The sequence below is a fragment of the Boeremia exigua genome, assembly GCF_020726555.1.
Source record: "Boeremia exigua strain MPI-SDFR-AT-0100 chromosome Unknown C7974scaffold_3, whole genome shotgun sequence".
Lineage (NCBI taxonomy): Eukaryota > Fungi > Ascomycota > Dothideomycetes > Pleosporales > Didymellaceae > Boeremia > Boeremia exigua.
Window position 1 is genome coordinate 577,049 of NW_025763520.1, and position 14,254 is coordinate 591,302.

Sequence of the window (14,254 nt, forward strand, 5' to 3'; positions counted from 1 at the left end):
CGACTACCGGCTTTGCCATGTGGCATACATCCTTTGCCAACGGTGGCCTTGCACTGTTCTGGTTGTGAACGTTCATGACCGTGGTGATCAGTCGAAGACATCTAGAGGGTGTGGATTCCGGTTTTCGAAGCGCAAATTACTTCTTGTTAGTATTGCATGGTAAATGTACATGCTCCTGTATCCTACTCATCAGCTTGCGGGTGTAGAGAGCACACGAGCAGATAAATGGTCTGCTCGTATAGTGACGGGCTTCGCCGACAGCATGCAAGACGGTACTAGGCGCCTGAATATGATCGACAATCCTAGTAAGGCCTGTATGCAACCGCCGCAGTGGCATGCTGGCCAGTCAGGCAAAGGGTTGCCTTACTGGCATTAGGTTTGCCACGGCACTGCGAGTGGTTACAACATCAACCAAGGGCTTAGGACTGATAGTGTGTGTTAGTCGACTACGCATGATTGGCTGTGGGCGTAATGGTGGTCGAGGTGTTGCTTGTGACGGTCGGGGATCGCGAGACTTGTGGAAGATGAAATCTTTGTTAAAGCAGCCATAGTCAATGACAACCGAGGAAGACCCCACGTGTAGTGAATGTAGACCCACAAGTTCGGGAGGCGCATTTGTGGTCCTAGATTGCCAATACCTAAGCAGTCTTGTCAGTATAGGCGCGCTTGTTGGATGTAGCGGGTAGAGGATTCGCCAAGAGTCCCATTAAGTTACCGACACTGAACGGGCTCAGGTGTCCTACTAAGCGGGGGGTTTGAGTTTTCTCTAGAACCACTGCACAATTGGATTTGGTCAAATATTGTCAAGGTCTAAATTGGTCAGAACGGCGATTTCGCGCACCTCGTTCCCTGACCATACAGGTCAGCATCCCCCAACAGCTGTAGGCGACGATTGACGAAGAGAGATACTGTCCGATCGCGGCTCGTCAAAAGCACCGGCTCGGGAAACAGACAGCGCCCGCCTTCTTCCATCGATGTTAACTCAGAACGGCTATTCCAATACCCGCTAACGAGTTCTCGATAGGCGTAAGGTGTGACCCTGCAGGACCCGTTGAGATCTTGCGTGGTTGCGATCATTGCCTGATCGCGTTGGATCTCCAAGCTCATATGCAGGGAAGTGTCGTGGAAGGTTTTGGACGCGTCAACGCCAGTCCTTGCGTGGGTAGCCATGTCCGTATACAGAGAACGCCACGGCTTCCAGACCGCTCAATTTGCTTTGCAATTGGGGCAAGTCCGCAATCATTGGGTCTGCATTTGCGTCCAGACTGATCAATCTCCAGCGTTGACTCACATCCGTGATACCACGAGTCCAAAGAGAACCGGCCCTGTGCAACCCTTCAACGTAGTTAACAAACCCGCGGCATTTATCTACCTGGGCCGCTGTCCACGAGGTGATGATACGTGGCTCCAGATGATCTCTGAATCCTTGGCCTGGTAAGGGAGATGTTCCTATTAGCTAGTCGACATCCAGTGGATATAAAATACAAGGAAACTAGTTGATGCGAATTGACAGCTCTGATCGCATGTGCCGAAGTAAGAATTCCTAATGTCGCGATCAATCCTTTTCGGAACAGCTCTATACGGAATAGAGGAGACAATCGGAAGGGGTGTAGATCCCCTCTCAGAGTAGCTGTAAAGTACCGGTAGAACTTCCCAAGAACTGGGCTCTCAGGGGAAGGAGCAGCATTTCTTCAGACTGCTATCTAATATATTGCATCTGGCTGTCGCATTGTACCATCAGATTGGAAGGGCAATGCAGAGCACATACATACCTGTCGAAAACACGGCACTTTGATATGCCGATTGTTCTTGAAGATGCTCTGCCTGTGGATGTGCCTTCGCTGTGGAAGCTTGACGTGGGGTACGCTAACCGTTTTGGGGCTTAATTGGCTTTTGCGCGCCAAAACGCGAAAGCGCGTCGCCGGGGGAACACGCGCATCGACCGCCCACTTTTCCATTGCTCAACCCCTCATACACAACAGCATACACCATGGCGGATAGACAGACGGCATACTCGATCAGTATCTTTGGCAGCCAAGCGGGCGATGAGCGCCAGGATGGAACCTCCCCATCGCGTGTCCAACAACAGCTGGTCGACTTTATTATGGACTTCCACCTCGACAATGTCTTCCTCTACCGAGACCAGATCCGCGAAAACGTGCTTGTAAAGCAATACTACTGTGACATCGATATTGCGCACTTGATCTCGTACGATGAGGAACTTGCACACAAGCTTCAACAAGACCCCGCAGAAGTCATACCTCTTGTGAGCTCAGAATGACCTCCTAATAAGCAGCCACTAACGTCGAGCAGTTTGAAGCAGCACTCAAAACATGCACACAACGAATTGTCTACCCGTCACAGAGAAACATAAAGGTTCCTGAGCACCAGTTACTGCTCCACTCGTCTGCCTCGGAGCTCTCCATCCGTGACCTCACAGCGAACAACGTCTCCCACCTCGTACGCATACCCGGTATCATTATCGGCGCCTCCACCCTATCTTCGAAATCCACAGTATTGGCTATTCGGTGCCGAAACTGCCAACACGAAGAGATGCTACCTGTTTCAGGCGGCTTTGCAGGCGTCTCACTCCCGCGGACATGTGCACGAAAGGCGGGCGAGGGAGAGGACAAGTGCCCTCTGGATCCATACTACGTCATGCACGAGCGATGTCAGTTCATTGACCAGCAAGTGCTCAAACTACAGGAAGCGCCTGATCAGGTGCCTGTGGGAGAGCTACCTCGACACATCATGATCTCTGCAGATCGTTATCTTGCCAACAGAGTTGTTCCTGGCACACGATGCACAGTGATGGGTATTTTCTCGATCTATCAGCAGAAGAGCTCGAAAAAGTCGTCCAGCGCTGCAGTAGCTATTCGCAATCCTTACATTCGTGCGGTTGGCATCCACTCAGACGTCGATCACACCAACAAGGGAAATGCTGTGTTTACGGAAGAAGAAGAGCAGGAGTTTTTGGAGATGAGTCGAAGACCCGACATTTACTCGGTCTTCGCCAAGTGCATCGCGCCTTCTATCTACGGGAATGAGGATATCAAGAAAGCTATCGCATGTTTGCTGATGGGCGGGTCTAAAAAGATCTTACCTGATGGTATGAAGCTTCGTGGTGATATCAACGTTCTACTCCTTGGAGATCCAGGAACAGCCAAGTCCCAATTGCTCAAATTCGTCGAGAAGGTTTCGCCAATTGCTATTTACACATCTGGAAAGGGCTCATCTGCAGCTGGTCTGACAGCATCCGTTCAACGCGATCACACTACGCGCGAGTTCTACCTCGAGGGCGGTGCTATGGTGCTAGCTGACGGAGGCGTTGTCTGTATCGATGAGTTCGACAAGATGAGGGACGAAGACCGGGTAGCGATCCACGAGGCTATGGAGCAACAAACTATCTCCATCGCCAAAGCCGGTATCACGACAATCTTGAACTCAAGAACATCAGTGCTGGCAGCTGCAAACCCTATCTTTGGACGCTATGACGATATGAAGACACCTGGTGAGAACATCGATTTTCAGACCACCATTCTATCGCGTTTTGACATGATCTTCATCGTGCGAGACGAGCATGATCGTGCTCGAGACGAGAGGATTGCCAAGCACGTCATGGGTATTGCAATGGGTGGACGAGGTGTAGAGGAGACAGTCCAAGCTGAGATCCCGATTGAGAAGATGAAGCGCTACATCACTTACTGCAGGCAAAAGTGTGCGCCGCGTCTCTCGCCCGAGGCTGCCGAGAAGCTCAGCTCACACTTTGTCAGCATCAGGCGGCAGGTCCACGCCTCCGAGATGAATGCAAATCAACGAAGCAGCATTCCCATCACAGTTCGTCAGCTGGAAGCCATTATTCGAATCACAGAGTCGCTGGCTAAGCTTTCGTTGGCACCCATTGCCGACGAGTCGCATGTCGATGAAGCCATACGCCTCTTCCTTGCATCGACAATGGACGCAGTGACACAAGGTGAAGGCCAAAGTTCGAAGGAGCTGATGGACGAGACAAACAGGGTGGAGGAAGAACTGAGGAGGCGTATGCCCATTGGGTGGCAAGTCAACCTCTCCTCGCTCAAGCGGGAGTTTGTCGACGGTAAAGGCTATTCAGAGCAAGCTCTTGCGCGAGCACTGCACGTTATGGCTGCGAGAGAGACTATCAGGATGCGGCACGGTGGAAGTGTTGTCTTTAGGGCAGGTGCTTAGGCACGTTGAGTTTGTTGGGTATGATATCATGAGGCCAGGTCACTATATGAGTACGTCGCTGGCGTTTTGGAGTCAGTGCAGCGTCTTTTGCATCTAGATACTCCTAGAATACAATGGTATTCTCCACACCCCTGTTTCTGGAGATCTGCACATCTGGCCAATGCCACATGACGGAGACTGTTGTAGCTTACGAAGTTCCAGAAGAATCGAAATTGAGAACAACAGATACCATCAAGAATACATTCGTCCCTTGACCAGCACCCCAACCTCCTTGCTCGAAAATGCACAGTGCCCGATCCCATCCGTACTAGTGCTAACAACGCCCCACTGCAGCTTCTGCTCCGAAAGTAGCCCATATCCTGTCTCAGAGTGCTGCTCCGGGTGGCAAGCTGCACTGATAGCCAAACTGCAGCTCCCTGCGACAGGCATGCCAGGCTTGTATGGTATGTACCCAAAGCCGATGATAGCGACAACCATCAGCACTCCCAGGATGATGACAGCCAGCATAGCGACCGGGGAGTAGCCAATGGTCTTGGTTGCGAAATCCCAGTTGGGGTTCATGCTCGCGAACAATGGCTCCCCGAATTCGTCGTACAAGTCGAAAGACACCACAAAGATACTTTGCGAGACTAGCCAGTGCAGCAAGCCGCCGAGGATAACAAGAGGTAGCCCGAACCGGTACGGTAGCTGAAGGAAGTACGTGGATCTTTGGTTTCCGGTTGGTACGCGCGAAGTGCGGAGCCCTTTTCGCTTGTGTGCGTAGGACGTCCATTCGTAGCCCATGAGCATCGCCGTGAACAGGCCGTTGTACGCAAAGTACAGGAATGATAGAATGACTTGGGGCAAATTGGCGATGAGGGCGAGAGCCACCATGTTCTTGGGTAGCTGACCGCTGGAGATCATAGCCCGAGGATCGACAGTGCCGAAGCCGAGGCGCAGGGCGTTATATGTAGTCATCGACATGAGTTGATTCATCTCTCTGATTCCCCAGATGAGTAACGCTATGACAATGATTAAGGCGATCGCGAATCTAGTCTTGTGTCAGCTGGTTACTGGGCAGCACATCGAGTGGCCATACAGCACGATAATCGTCGTACGTCGCCTTCTGCTTGTGACATCCTTCCACCGTCGGCGGGGGTTATCCCAGGTGACTGCACCTGCACTGTAACCTCGCTTTTCATCGCGGATGCTAAGTAGACTCAATGTGTTCGTTGTACTATCGCTCTCGTCAAGGAAAGACGCTACCGCATCACCCGTGGTCATGAGTGGATTTTCTTTCAAAGAGTATACGATGTAAAACATCAGCAATGCTTTGCCTACCATGGTGTCAGTCTCCGTGTACCTATGGCAACCGTCTGTAACAGCCAAGTCCTGCCATATGACTACCGAGATCTCGTTGCGTCACAGCGTTGAGACTTACAAAAATTGAGTGCTGTGACGATAATTGCGATCAACGGGCTGAAGTGCAGGCGACATCGTGGTTCAGCTGGTTCGCTAAGGCAATGATCGACAGGCCACCGATTGTGATCGCAATAACCCGGAGGTCCTCCAGAGCAGCTGACAGCCACTGTCCAAGGTTCGGAAAATCTTTTCACCTCCTCAAGTCGGTTGATACATGGTTGGGATGGTCGTTCTGTGGGTAATCCGCTGCATATCCAGCCGAATGGAGATTGAACGTTGTTCTGATAGTGCGTTAGGCCAGCCTCTGCACGGGAAAGCCAGGCTGAGAGGAAGTTCGTGTTATTGATCCAGTTGTTTCCTGGGTTTTCTGGACTGGAGTACACAGAACTGAAGTTCCCGTCGGCTAGCACAACGAAGAGGTTACGCCTGGCTGATTGTATCTTGGTGCCGTATGCGTTCACGCACTCGGAAGGCTCTAGTCTATCAAGTGAGCCATTCTGTGACTTATCCCAGAGTGTTTTCAACGTTTGTTTAGCGAAGGGCTCTTTAGGAAAGGCGGTGGTGCAATTTAAACATGTGGGACTGTCTAGAAACGACTGGTCAACCATGAATCCGAAGTAGCTGTTGGTTGATATAGACGCGTAAACAGCGGAGTTGTATCTGAGATAATTTGTTATTATAACCCTTCTCTATTGGTGAAGAGCTTACAGTAGATGAAGTGGAAGAGAGCTGATAGCCAGCAACCACCACAAGACCAGCCTCGGTCGACTGATACGTCTTAGATTTCGAAGACTGGGTACCCCGATATCGAGCCATTTTCTCTCACCATGTGCTTTATCAATCTCACCCCTAGTGGGAGCAGACAAGCACTGCATACAATAGTTGCTGCCGCTCAGCAACATAGTGCTTAGAACGTTGATGAGGATATGAAGTCCGGAATTCATTTTCTTGATGCGCCCACATTCTCCTTCGGTCAGGAGATTCTCGTCCTCCTTGTGAGCTGCCGATCCCCAGATGGTGACGATGAGGTTGATGAGGAAGACTATAGATGCACATATCGCGAAGTTGAGAGTACCAAACCTCCAACCAGAAAAACGTTGTTTGCTTCGCTGCAAAGATCGCGGCTTGCCAGATTCGGATGAGGGTATTGTTTTAGCATCGAAGTCCTTCGCTGCGTGCAGTTTGCTGGTACTGAGGTTCTCGCTGCTACCAGGTGTAAGCTCAGTCATTTCCGCACTATTCGCCCGGCGATAGCTGCTACTGGTGTTCACGAAGGCCTTGATCCGAGAGGTGGTGTCATTTAGAATGCGCGTCAACATGGCGACTGCGTCGTCAACAAAATTGCGGTTGCAGAACCAATTAAACGTATATGAGAAGTGGCATTGCGACAGTCAACAACAAGTTCGTGAAGCGATGTTATTTTAGGACTGTGGCGCAATGCTGCAAGGCGTCCAAGATTCTCTGCTGATCGCACGCTCTGAGCCTCATTGAACGTCTAAGGAGAACACCAATCGTTATTGGGTCGACCAGAGTCCAGCTGACTTCACTCTGTGGTTGCCACCTCGTCAACAGTTGGGATCAGCAGCACATCAGTCGCGTTATTATTATCATGTACAAGATTGAAATCGAAGGTCAGGATCCTGTGGGTTGATAGGTGATAGGCTGGGTGCGGCCGGATGCCTGACGCCCCGAAGCTCCGACCCTTGCAATTGACCTCCGAACTCTCGATCATGCACAGAACTAGAGTTCTGTGCAGTGATGCAGCGAATGTCGCTTACTTACACCAATTTTTACCACTTCAAACTCCTTATTAGTGGTGCTCTCTTTGTGTATAGATATGTAAGATTGGGGCGTGCAGGGGGAGGGGGTTTTCCGAAGGGGCATGGTGAAGGAAGACACGAAAGGAGACATAGCGTTGTACAACATCGTACAATCTATCTTGGGGGCTAGAGGCACGTACCTTAGTACGTCGTACAGGGGTGTAGTTCGTCCGGTTATTAGCTTACAGGTCTCCGTTAAGGGTTTGATTAATCTAGAACAGCTACACTACTCCCCTGGAGCTTCTAACTTGCTGAATGCATGCCTAAGACCTAATCCTCCTGTACGACTTGGAGACTTAGTTCCTTTGCATAATTGCATGGGGCTTATGCAACACTTTTAGGGCCCATTTCTCCACTCTGCGGGTGCTGTTTTCGCATCAACAGGCTTCTGGTCGGGTTGGGGATTTCCCACTCGCTCGGCAGGGATAACAGCACTCGGTGGTACCCGTAGGGCAGGGCCTCTCGGAGGAAAGAAAGTTCCGACAACTGCGTCGGCGTTCGCGTCACTAAGACACGCAGACACGTCAAGCTCGGCTCGGACAGAGAAAGGCAGCCCTTCACTTGACGACGAAACTTTCGTACAACTTATCGTGCCCAACGTGCGGATTAGACCGTATAGCAGTTTCATGGTCAGCGAATGTTGCGAAGCTCGTCTCAACGTCTATACCCGGACGAGATTTGAGAAGGACATCGAGCCCCTGTGGGCGAAGCTCAAATGAGGTATCGTCTATGCAGCCGATCATGGCGTCCTATATCAACTCAGTGTCATACATCAATCCGCTTTTATCACCCATACCTTTTTCATATCGTTAAGACCATTGATCCTGGTGGTTCTCAAAATGTCTACGCAGAAACACACGCAAGTTCTGATAGCAGGTGGCAGCGTTGCTGGACTCACTCTTGCCAACACGCTCGAGCAACTCGGAATTGACTTCCTGGTTTTGGAGAAGTATGAGAAGGTCGCCCCTGATCTGGGCGCAAGTATCGGCATATTTCCAAACGGTCTCCGTATCCTAGATCAGATTGGCTGCTACGATGCTATCAAGGCCGTCAGTGCAGACGCAGATCCTTTCCGGGAATTGTCTATGATGAATGACAGTGGCCACATCATCTTGAAAGCAAAAGACGCTTCTGGGAAGATGGGAAGTCGGTATGCATTCCAACCGATACATAACTCCATTACTGACATGGATAGTCTCGGGTACAAACCCATTTTCTTAGACCGCCAGATGCTTATTCAGATTCTATATGACAACCTGCGCGACAAGTCAAAGGTCCTCACAAATAAAGGCGTCGCAAAGGTCGAGCAACTCCCCGGCAAAGTTCAAGTCACCACTTCACATGGAGAGACTATCACTGGAGAGGTGCTCGTTGGCGCCGATGGTATTCACAGCGTCGTACGCCGCGAGATGTGGAGGCTTGCGGACCAAGAAACCCCCGGGTATTTTTCTGTGAGCGAGCGATCCAAGGCTCCAACTGAGTACTGCTGTATCTTTGGCATATCACCGCCAACAAACAAGGTCAAGGCGTTTTCCTCGTTCAATGTAGTGGGGCAGAATAGCTCCTACCTCATTTCTACTGGCCCTAATCATCGCATCTACTGGTTCCTGTTCAAGAAACTGCCGACCACAGCCCATGGATTGTACGATGATATTCCGCGCTTTACAGACGAAGAGAGAGATACATTAGCTGCCGAGCATGCTGCAGATCCTTTGGCCGCCGACCTTACCTTTGGCGAACTTTACGCAACACGCACAACAGCAACTTTGCAAGCTCTTCCGGAGGTCGTGTTCAAGAAATGGCATTACAACCGCATCATGACCATCGGAGACGCTGCTCACAAGGTACCTCAAGCACACTTCACTGCAAGACATCAGCTAACACGACCATTAGTTCAACCCCATCGGGGGCCAAGGCGGCAACAGCGCTATCGAAGACGCCGTAGTCCTCGCAGACCAGCTGCACACGCTGCTGCAAAGCAAAGACAAGTCTACCCCCTTGACCGACGCAAACATCGTGCACGCTTTCCAGGAAACTCAGCGCATCCGCCACGAGCGCGCCTCCAAGATGCTCAAGGCTTCGCACGACTTGCAGAGCCTTCAGGCCATGGACACCCTTGTGTCCAAGTTCATCGCAAAATACATCATGCCCATGTCCGGCTCGGACAAGATGGTCGATATGATCTGCGAAAGCTCGCTCGGAGCGGCCCGTTGCAAGTCGCTGCCCATGCCCGACCGGCCACACAGCGCGCTCTGGGATGACGAGAAGGAACCAAAATTGGTGAACTGGACACGGGTCGGGATGGTGGCGTCAGTGGTATTTGGGGCTTTGGCGGTGATGACGGCGAGCAACTCGCAGAGTACCATGGCTTCGATGTCGAAAGTCTTGCTGAGTGTCCAGAGGGGGTAGCTTTGTAAGGACAGGTTCCGGAGTGGGAGTTTGGTTAGTTAGCAAGTCGATTTTTATACCTTTATAGACAAGATTCGTTCTTATTGAGAACTTTGTGTACAACTTTTACCAGCTTGATATAAGCCGAGATGTTAGACAACCTTACATACGACGTTGTAACGGGGTCTTTGAGTAGCGACGCCACTGGATGTCGATGACATCATCAGCAAGTACCATAAGCGAACCTGCCTCTTGGGGAAGGTATACGAAAGGTATCGAACACGGTCGCTCTCACTTTCTGACCTGGACTCGAAACTCGGAACTCGGAACAGAGCGGCTAATAACGTTCCGCAGTCTTTCACCATGCACATTCGCAACGGACTGCGCCCCAAGTTGTCGAATTTTTGCACTGCGTTAGGGTATTAACGACTAATGGCATATGTGAGTCGAGCCATACTATCATTGTTAGCTACGAAACGCTATGTGGTTCTAAATTACACATCATTGTTGCTCTGTCCGTATATGGATCCTCAGTTGTTGAGCTCACGCTCCCGCTTCCGCAACAACTTAGACAGCCTTTTCAATTCTCTACACTCCTTCCTTGCTTTCATTTTCCTCGCCATAAGGGCTCTTTTGTCCAGCGCTAATTCCCGTTTCTTCCTTTTACGGGTTCTTACTTGCTCTTCTAGTGCATCTAGTCGCTGGGCTTGGTCTGTGAGCGCTCTGTCCATCTTTGTGAGCTTCACATCAAGATTCCGGATAGCATCCAGGATATCAGATCTTTCGCCTTTGAGTGGTTGGGACAGTTCCATAAATTGTCCGTGAGGGCGAGCAAGAGCTTGCTCAAATTTCTCCGTATAGGCGGCAACAAGGTTGCGATTTCTTGTGATCAAGGGCTCACCTACATCATCGTCTACAGCGCCCGCAACTTTGCCCGGCGGGACAATGTTTTCGAAGGTAGCAAGATCGGGACTTGGGCCGAAGGTAACACAGAGTTTCTTGGGTTTCTTATGTCCGCCGCCTTGACCCGTGTCCGAGGCCTTGTTTGTCAAAGGCACTTTGGGAATAAGCAACTAGACAGCTACTGACAGAAACGCGAAATACTTACAGCGGCGCGACGTTTCCGAGTCCAGATCGTATCTTGGCGGCCAAGCCTCATCCTCAGTGGTAACGTCTGCCTCTGGATCTGCGAGCTCAACGTCTTTACCTGTCAAGACCGCGAGTTTGTAACCTTTCTTTTCGTAGTATTGCACGTCGAAATCGACGAATCGTTTAGGATTTTGAACAAAGTGCGCGAGGATTGGCTGATGGTCGCGGCTCAGATGCTTTTTGTCGAACAGTACGCCCAACTTTGTGACTCGAGCAAGCTTTTGAAGATCGTCAATGTGGATGAAGCTACTGTTTCCATGCGTAGAGTCCGGTGAAAGAGGCAGGTACAGGGCAGAACACGCTTTCTTAAGGTTCAACGACAGTGTGGCCAATTCCGGTTCGGGGTTGCGCAAATACGATTTCAATACTTCCGGGGCAAGACCAGTGGTATCGCCAAGCCGAAGTTTTCCAGAGGTCATGTAGGTGGCATGACACAGCAAAACGTAGGCAAGTGCAGATCCATCCTCGTTTATGACCAGAGGAAACTCTATGCAAAGCGTGGCTCGAGGGGGCTGTATCGCGTCCAAAACTACCGCTTTTGAGGAGTTCGTCTTGAACACTAGGTTACAAGGCAACGATGACCCAAGGTTAGAATTACCATCATAGACCCGCGCGGGGACTGTCTTCTTTGGAACAAAACATGCCATCTTTCTGCACTGCGAGACTATACACTTACAGAAAAGTAGTCCCTTGTGACTGAGTGGTACACAAGAACCCACCCACCCAAGCTTTGGTGCGCGAAGCACAGAGCAGCTCTGACTCTGTAGCAGAAGTGTATCTTGCCGGAGACCACACTGCGCGACTATGTGCCCGCACCAGCCTGATAACCACCCCCCAAGCGGACGAATACCGACGCCTGAGTAGCCTCAGTCGCCGCGTAACGCTCGTATGGGGCCTTCACAAGGATGGTGGAATGAGTCTGATCGCGGGACGCACGCAGCTATGGTTCCCAACAAGACAACGCTGCCAAAGAAAGTAGTAGATTTCGACGGAGACCACTGACGCTGCTGTGCGATGCAAGCGACGGGCAGATGACAGTGGTCAGCGAGGGCGGTCGAACTGTCGAGGTAGTTAAATAGAGGTTGACAGAGGGTGCAAAAGAGTGACGTGCAATGGCCGAAAGATGAGTGAGGCTCATACTTTGATGGGGAGGCTGGGAGCCGAGATGACCTTCCAACGGCAGACGCGCTAGCAACCGCTAGCCTTGCAGACGTTGATTGGCTTGTACGTCCGAACTTCGACTTTACTTTTGGACGCGGCAACTTCAACACCTGCAACACAATGGCCGCCCCACGCGCGCTCGCAGCGTCCTTCAGCGTGACACGACTCGCTGCATCGTCGCCGTCGATCATCCGCCCCGCAGTATGTCGATTCGCAACGCCCACATACCAGACCGTCCGCTGCAAAGGAACAAAGACGCCGAAGAAGAAGGCGGCCACCGCATTCACGCAATACGACCTGTCGGGAACAGAGCACTTCGCCCTCGTTGACGCAATGCGATACATCCGCGCCTTCGAAGTCGGGCGGGAACCGAGCTCCTCCAAGTACGAGGTGGCCGTCCGGCTGCGCACGATCAAGAACAGTCCGTCGGTGCGCAGCAGAATACGGCTGCCGCACACGGTTAAGACCGATATTCGCATCTGGGTTGTCGCGCCCCCGGACTCGAAGGCTGGGCAGGAGGCGCGCGCAGCGGGTGCGGCATTGATTGGTGAGGACGAGATCTTCGAGCAGGTCAAGGCGGGGGTTTTCAACTTCAACATGGTCATCTGCCACGCCGACTCGCTACAGAAGTTGACCAAGGCGGGAATGCCGAGGATTTTGGGTCCTAGGGGCATGATGCCAACCGCGAAGACCGGCACGGTCGTGGACAACATCGCATCATCTGTTGGGAACATCGTCGGTGGCAGCGAGTTCAGAGAAAGGATGGGCGTAATTCGCATGGCGGTCGGTCAGCTGGGCTTCACTCCTGCGGAATTGCAGGATAACATTAAGAAGTTCATGGATGCTTTGAAGCACGAGATGTCACTGCTGCAAGGCCGCGTCAACAAGGAGATCCACGAAGTGGTATGTCGCAATCTTTGGAAGGAACACCATAACATTCACTAACAGCTTGCCAGGTCCTCAGCTCTACAAACTCGCCAGGATTCACACTAAGCGGCGAGTTCAAGGGCGCCAACTCGATATCCCCGGCCCTGCTCAACGGCCCGTTGTAAATTCATATAGCTTTTCCGTTGTACAAACAATGTACCATATTAACGCCACCGCTATGTTGGTATTATGATGAACTCAATGCCTCGTCTTCAGCGCCTTGAGCACCTTAACCGCCTCCCCGGGCTCCTCCATGTCCGCGTACACTTTCATAATCTGCATCACCCTGTCTGAACCAGCAGTCCCAGCTCGCTTCGCCTGCTGCAGCGCAGTGCTCAGGTCGAGTAACAACGTGCTCCGCACCTTGCCCAGCCTCGCTGTCTGTGCCACCACAAACGGATGCTCCTCCAGCCCCTTGACCGCCTCCTTGACGAGTCTGTACTGTACGACGTTTTTCCTCAACCGCGCAACACTCGTGCCGTACCCCTCCCCATCCTCATCCTCGCTCTCACTGCTGTCACTCAGCTCCCCGTCCCGCGCCTCAACAGCAACCCCTTCCTCGCACTCCCTCAACCGCTCCTCAATCCCGATCAGCCGCCGCCCAACCTCAATCCGCTGCCGCACCAACCGCCGCTCCTGCACCAACACACGCACCTCCTCCTCGCGCTCGCGCACCAGCGCCTCCAGCACCGCGACCTCCTTCGCGAACCCCAGCAGCCCGACGCGCACGCCCTCGACGCGCTCCTCGCCGCCGCGCAGACTATTGCCCAGCGTCAGGAAGTCGGCGTAGTTGGCATTGACCAGGTCGAGCAGTTCGCGTGACAGGAGTTGCGAGCGCGCGCGCAGTTCAGAGCGTAGGTCCTCGAGTGTCTGGTGGCGGTTGGAGAGTGTGGAGAGGTAGGCTGAGGGCGTGAAGGTGGGCGTGAGGAAGTCGCTGCGTTGCAGGGGTTTGGCGAAGGGGAGCGTGTCGAGGTCCTCGTCGTCGGAGGTGGTGGGCGAGGGCGTGCGGGTGTCGGAGATCTAGCGGAGTTAGTGCAGGTACTGTATGAGGGACAGCGATGCGTACGTAGAATTGGCTCATTGTGTCTACTTTGACGACGGTCAAAGGTGTCGAGGATCTGTGGCACGTGTCCGTCGCGCTCCCCGCGTCCCAGCGATCGCGGTGGTCCAGATAAACTTTCGATAAGCTTAAAGCTCCGAAC

The 14,254-nt window shown here is 52.2% G+C and overlaps 7 protein-coding genes across 7 annotated transcripts; 3 read left to right on the forward strand and 4 right to left on the reverse strand.

Moving 5' to 3' along the window:
- Positions 1-167: 167 nt before the first annotated feature.
- C7974DRAFT_123225 (uncharacterized protein) lies at positions 168-1,419 on the reverse strand. The gene is made up of 2 exons (XM_046135195.1): positions 842-1,419; positions 168-638 (listed from the first exon to the last, which is right to left on the reverse strand). The coding sequence occupies exons 1-2, from the start codon at positions 1,168-1,170 to the stop codon at positions 347-349; spliced, it is 621 nt and encodes a 206-aa protein (XP_045999932.1). The 5' UTR covers positions 1,171-1,419; the 3' UTR covers positions 168-346.
- A 507-nt stretch (positions 1,420-1,926) lies between these two features.
- Positions 1,927-4,322, forward strand: C7974DRAFT_123235 (DNA replication licensing factor mcm5). The gene is made up of 2 exons (XM_046135196.1): positions 1,927-2,266; positions 2,314-4,322. Exons 1-2 carry the CDS (start codon positions 1,991-1,993, stop codon positions 4,204-4,206), a joined length of 2,169 nt encoding a protein of 722 aa, XP_045999933.1. The 5' UTR covers positions 1,927-1,990; the 3' UTR covers positions 4,207-4,322.
- Positions 4,323-4,437: 115 nt separating this feature from the next.
- On the reverse strand, positions 4,438-7,023 carry C7974DRAFT_421557 (uncharacterized protein; the record flags this gene model as incomplete). Its single annotated transcript, XM_046144295.1, has 4 exons — positions 6,316-7,023; positions 5,627-6,267; positions 5,285-5,522; positions 4,438-5,236 (listed from the first exon to the last, which is right to left on the reverse strand). Exons 1-4 carry the CDS (start codon positions 6,924-6,926, stop codon positions 4,438-4,440), a joined length of 2,289 nt encoding a protein of 762 aa, XP_045999934.1. The 5' UTR covers positions 6,927-7,023.
- A 1,138-nt stretch (positions 7,024-8,161) lies between these two features.
- On the forward strand, positions 8,162-9,951 carry C7974DRAFT_123267 (uncharacterized protein). The gene is made up of 3 exons (XM_046135197.1): positions 8,162-8,577; positions 8,623-9,271; positions 9,321-9,951. The coding sequence occupies exons 1-3, from the start codon at positions 8,267-8,269 to the stop codon at positions 9,834-9,836; spliced, it is 1,476 nt and encodes a 491-aa protein (XP_045999935.1). The 5' UTR covers positions 8,162-8,266; the 3' UTR covers positions 9,837-9,951.
- A 281-nt stretch (positions 9,952-10,232) lies between these two features.
- C7974DRAFT_387529 (uncharacterized protein) lies at positions 10,233-12,097 on the reverse strand. Its single transcript, XM_046141175.1, has 2 exons — positions 10,924-12,097; positions 10,233-10,872 (listed from the first exon to the last, which is right to left on the reverse strand). Exons 1-2 carry the CDS (start codon positions 11,609-11,611, stop codon positions 10,346-10,348), a joined length of 1,215 nt encoding a protein of 404 aa, XP_045999936.1. The 5' UTR covers positions 11,612-12,097; the 3' UTR covers positions 10,233-10,345.
- Positions 12,098-12,199: 102 nt separating this feature from the next.
- Positions 12,200-13,242, forward strand: C7974DRAFT_329734 (ribosomal protein L1-like protein). Its single transcript, XM_046139065.1, has 2 exons — positions 12,200-13,028; positions 13,082-13,242. Exons 1-2 carry the CDS (start codon positions 12,246-12,248, stop codon positions 13,175-13,177), a joined length of 879 nt encoding a protein of 292 aa, XP_045999937.1. The 5' UTR covers positions 12,200-12,245; the 3' UTR covers positions 13,178-13,242.
- On the reverse strand, positions 13,243-14,215 carry C7974DRAFT_353010 (oligomeric golgi complex component, COG2-domain-containing protein). The gene is made up of 2 exons (XM_046139527.1): positions 14,119-14,215; positions 13,243-14,072 (listed from the first exon to the last, which is right to left on the reverse strand). Exons 1-2 carry the CDS (start codon positions 14,131-14,133, stop codon positions 13,251-13,253), a joined length of 837 nt encoding a protein of 278 aa, XP_045999938.1. The 5' UTR covers positions 14,134-14,215; the 3' UTR covers positions 13,243-13,250.
- Between the last annotated feature and the right edge of the window lie 39 nt (positions 14,216-14,254).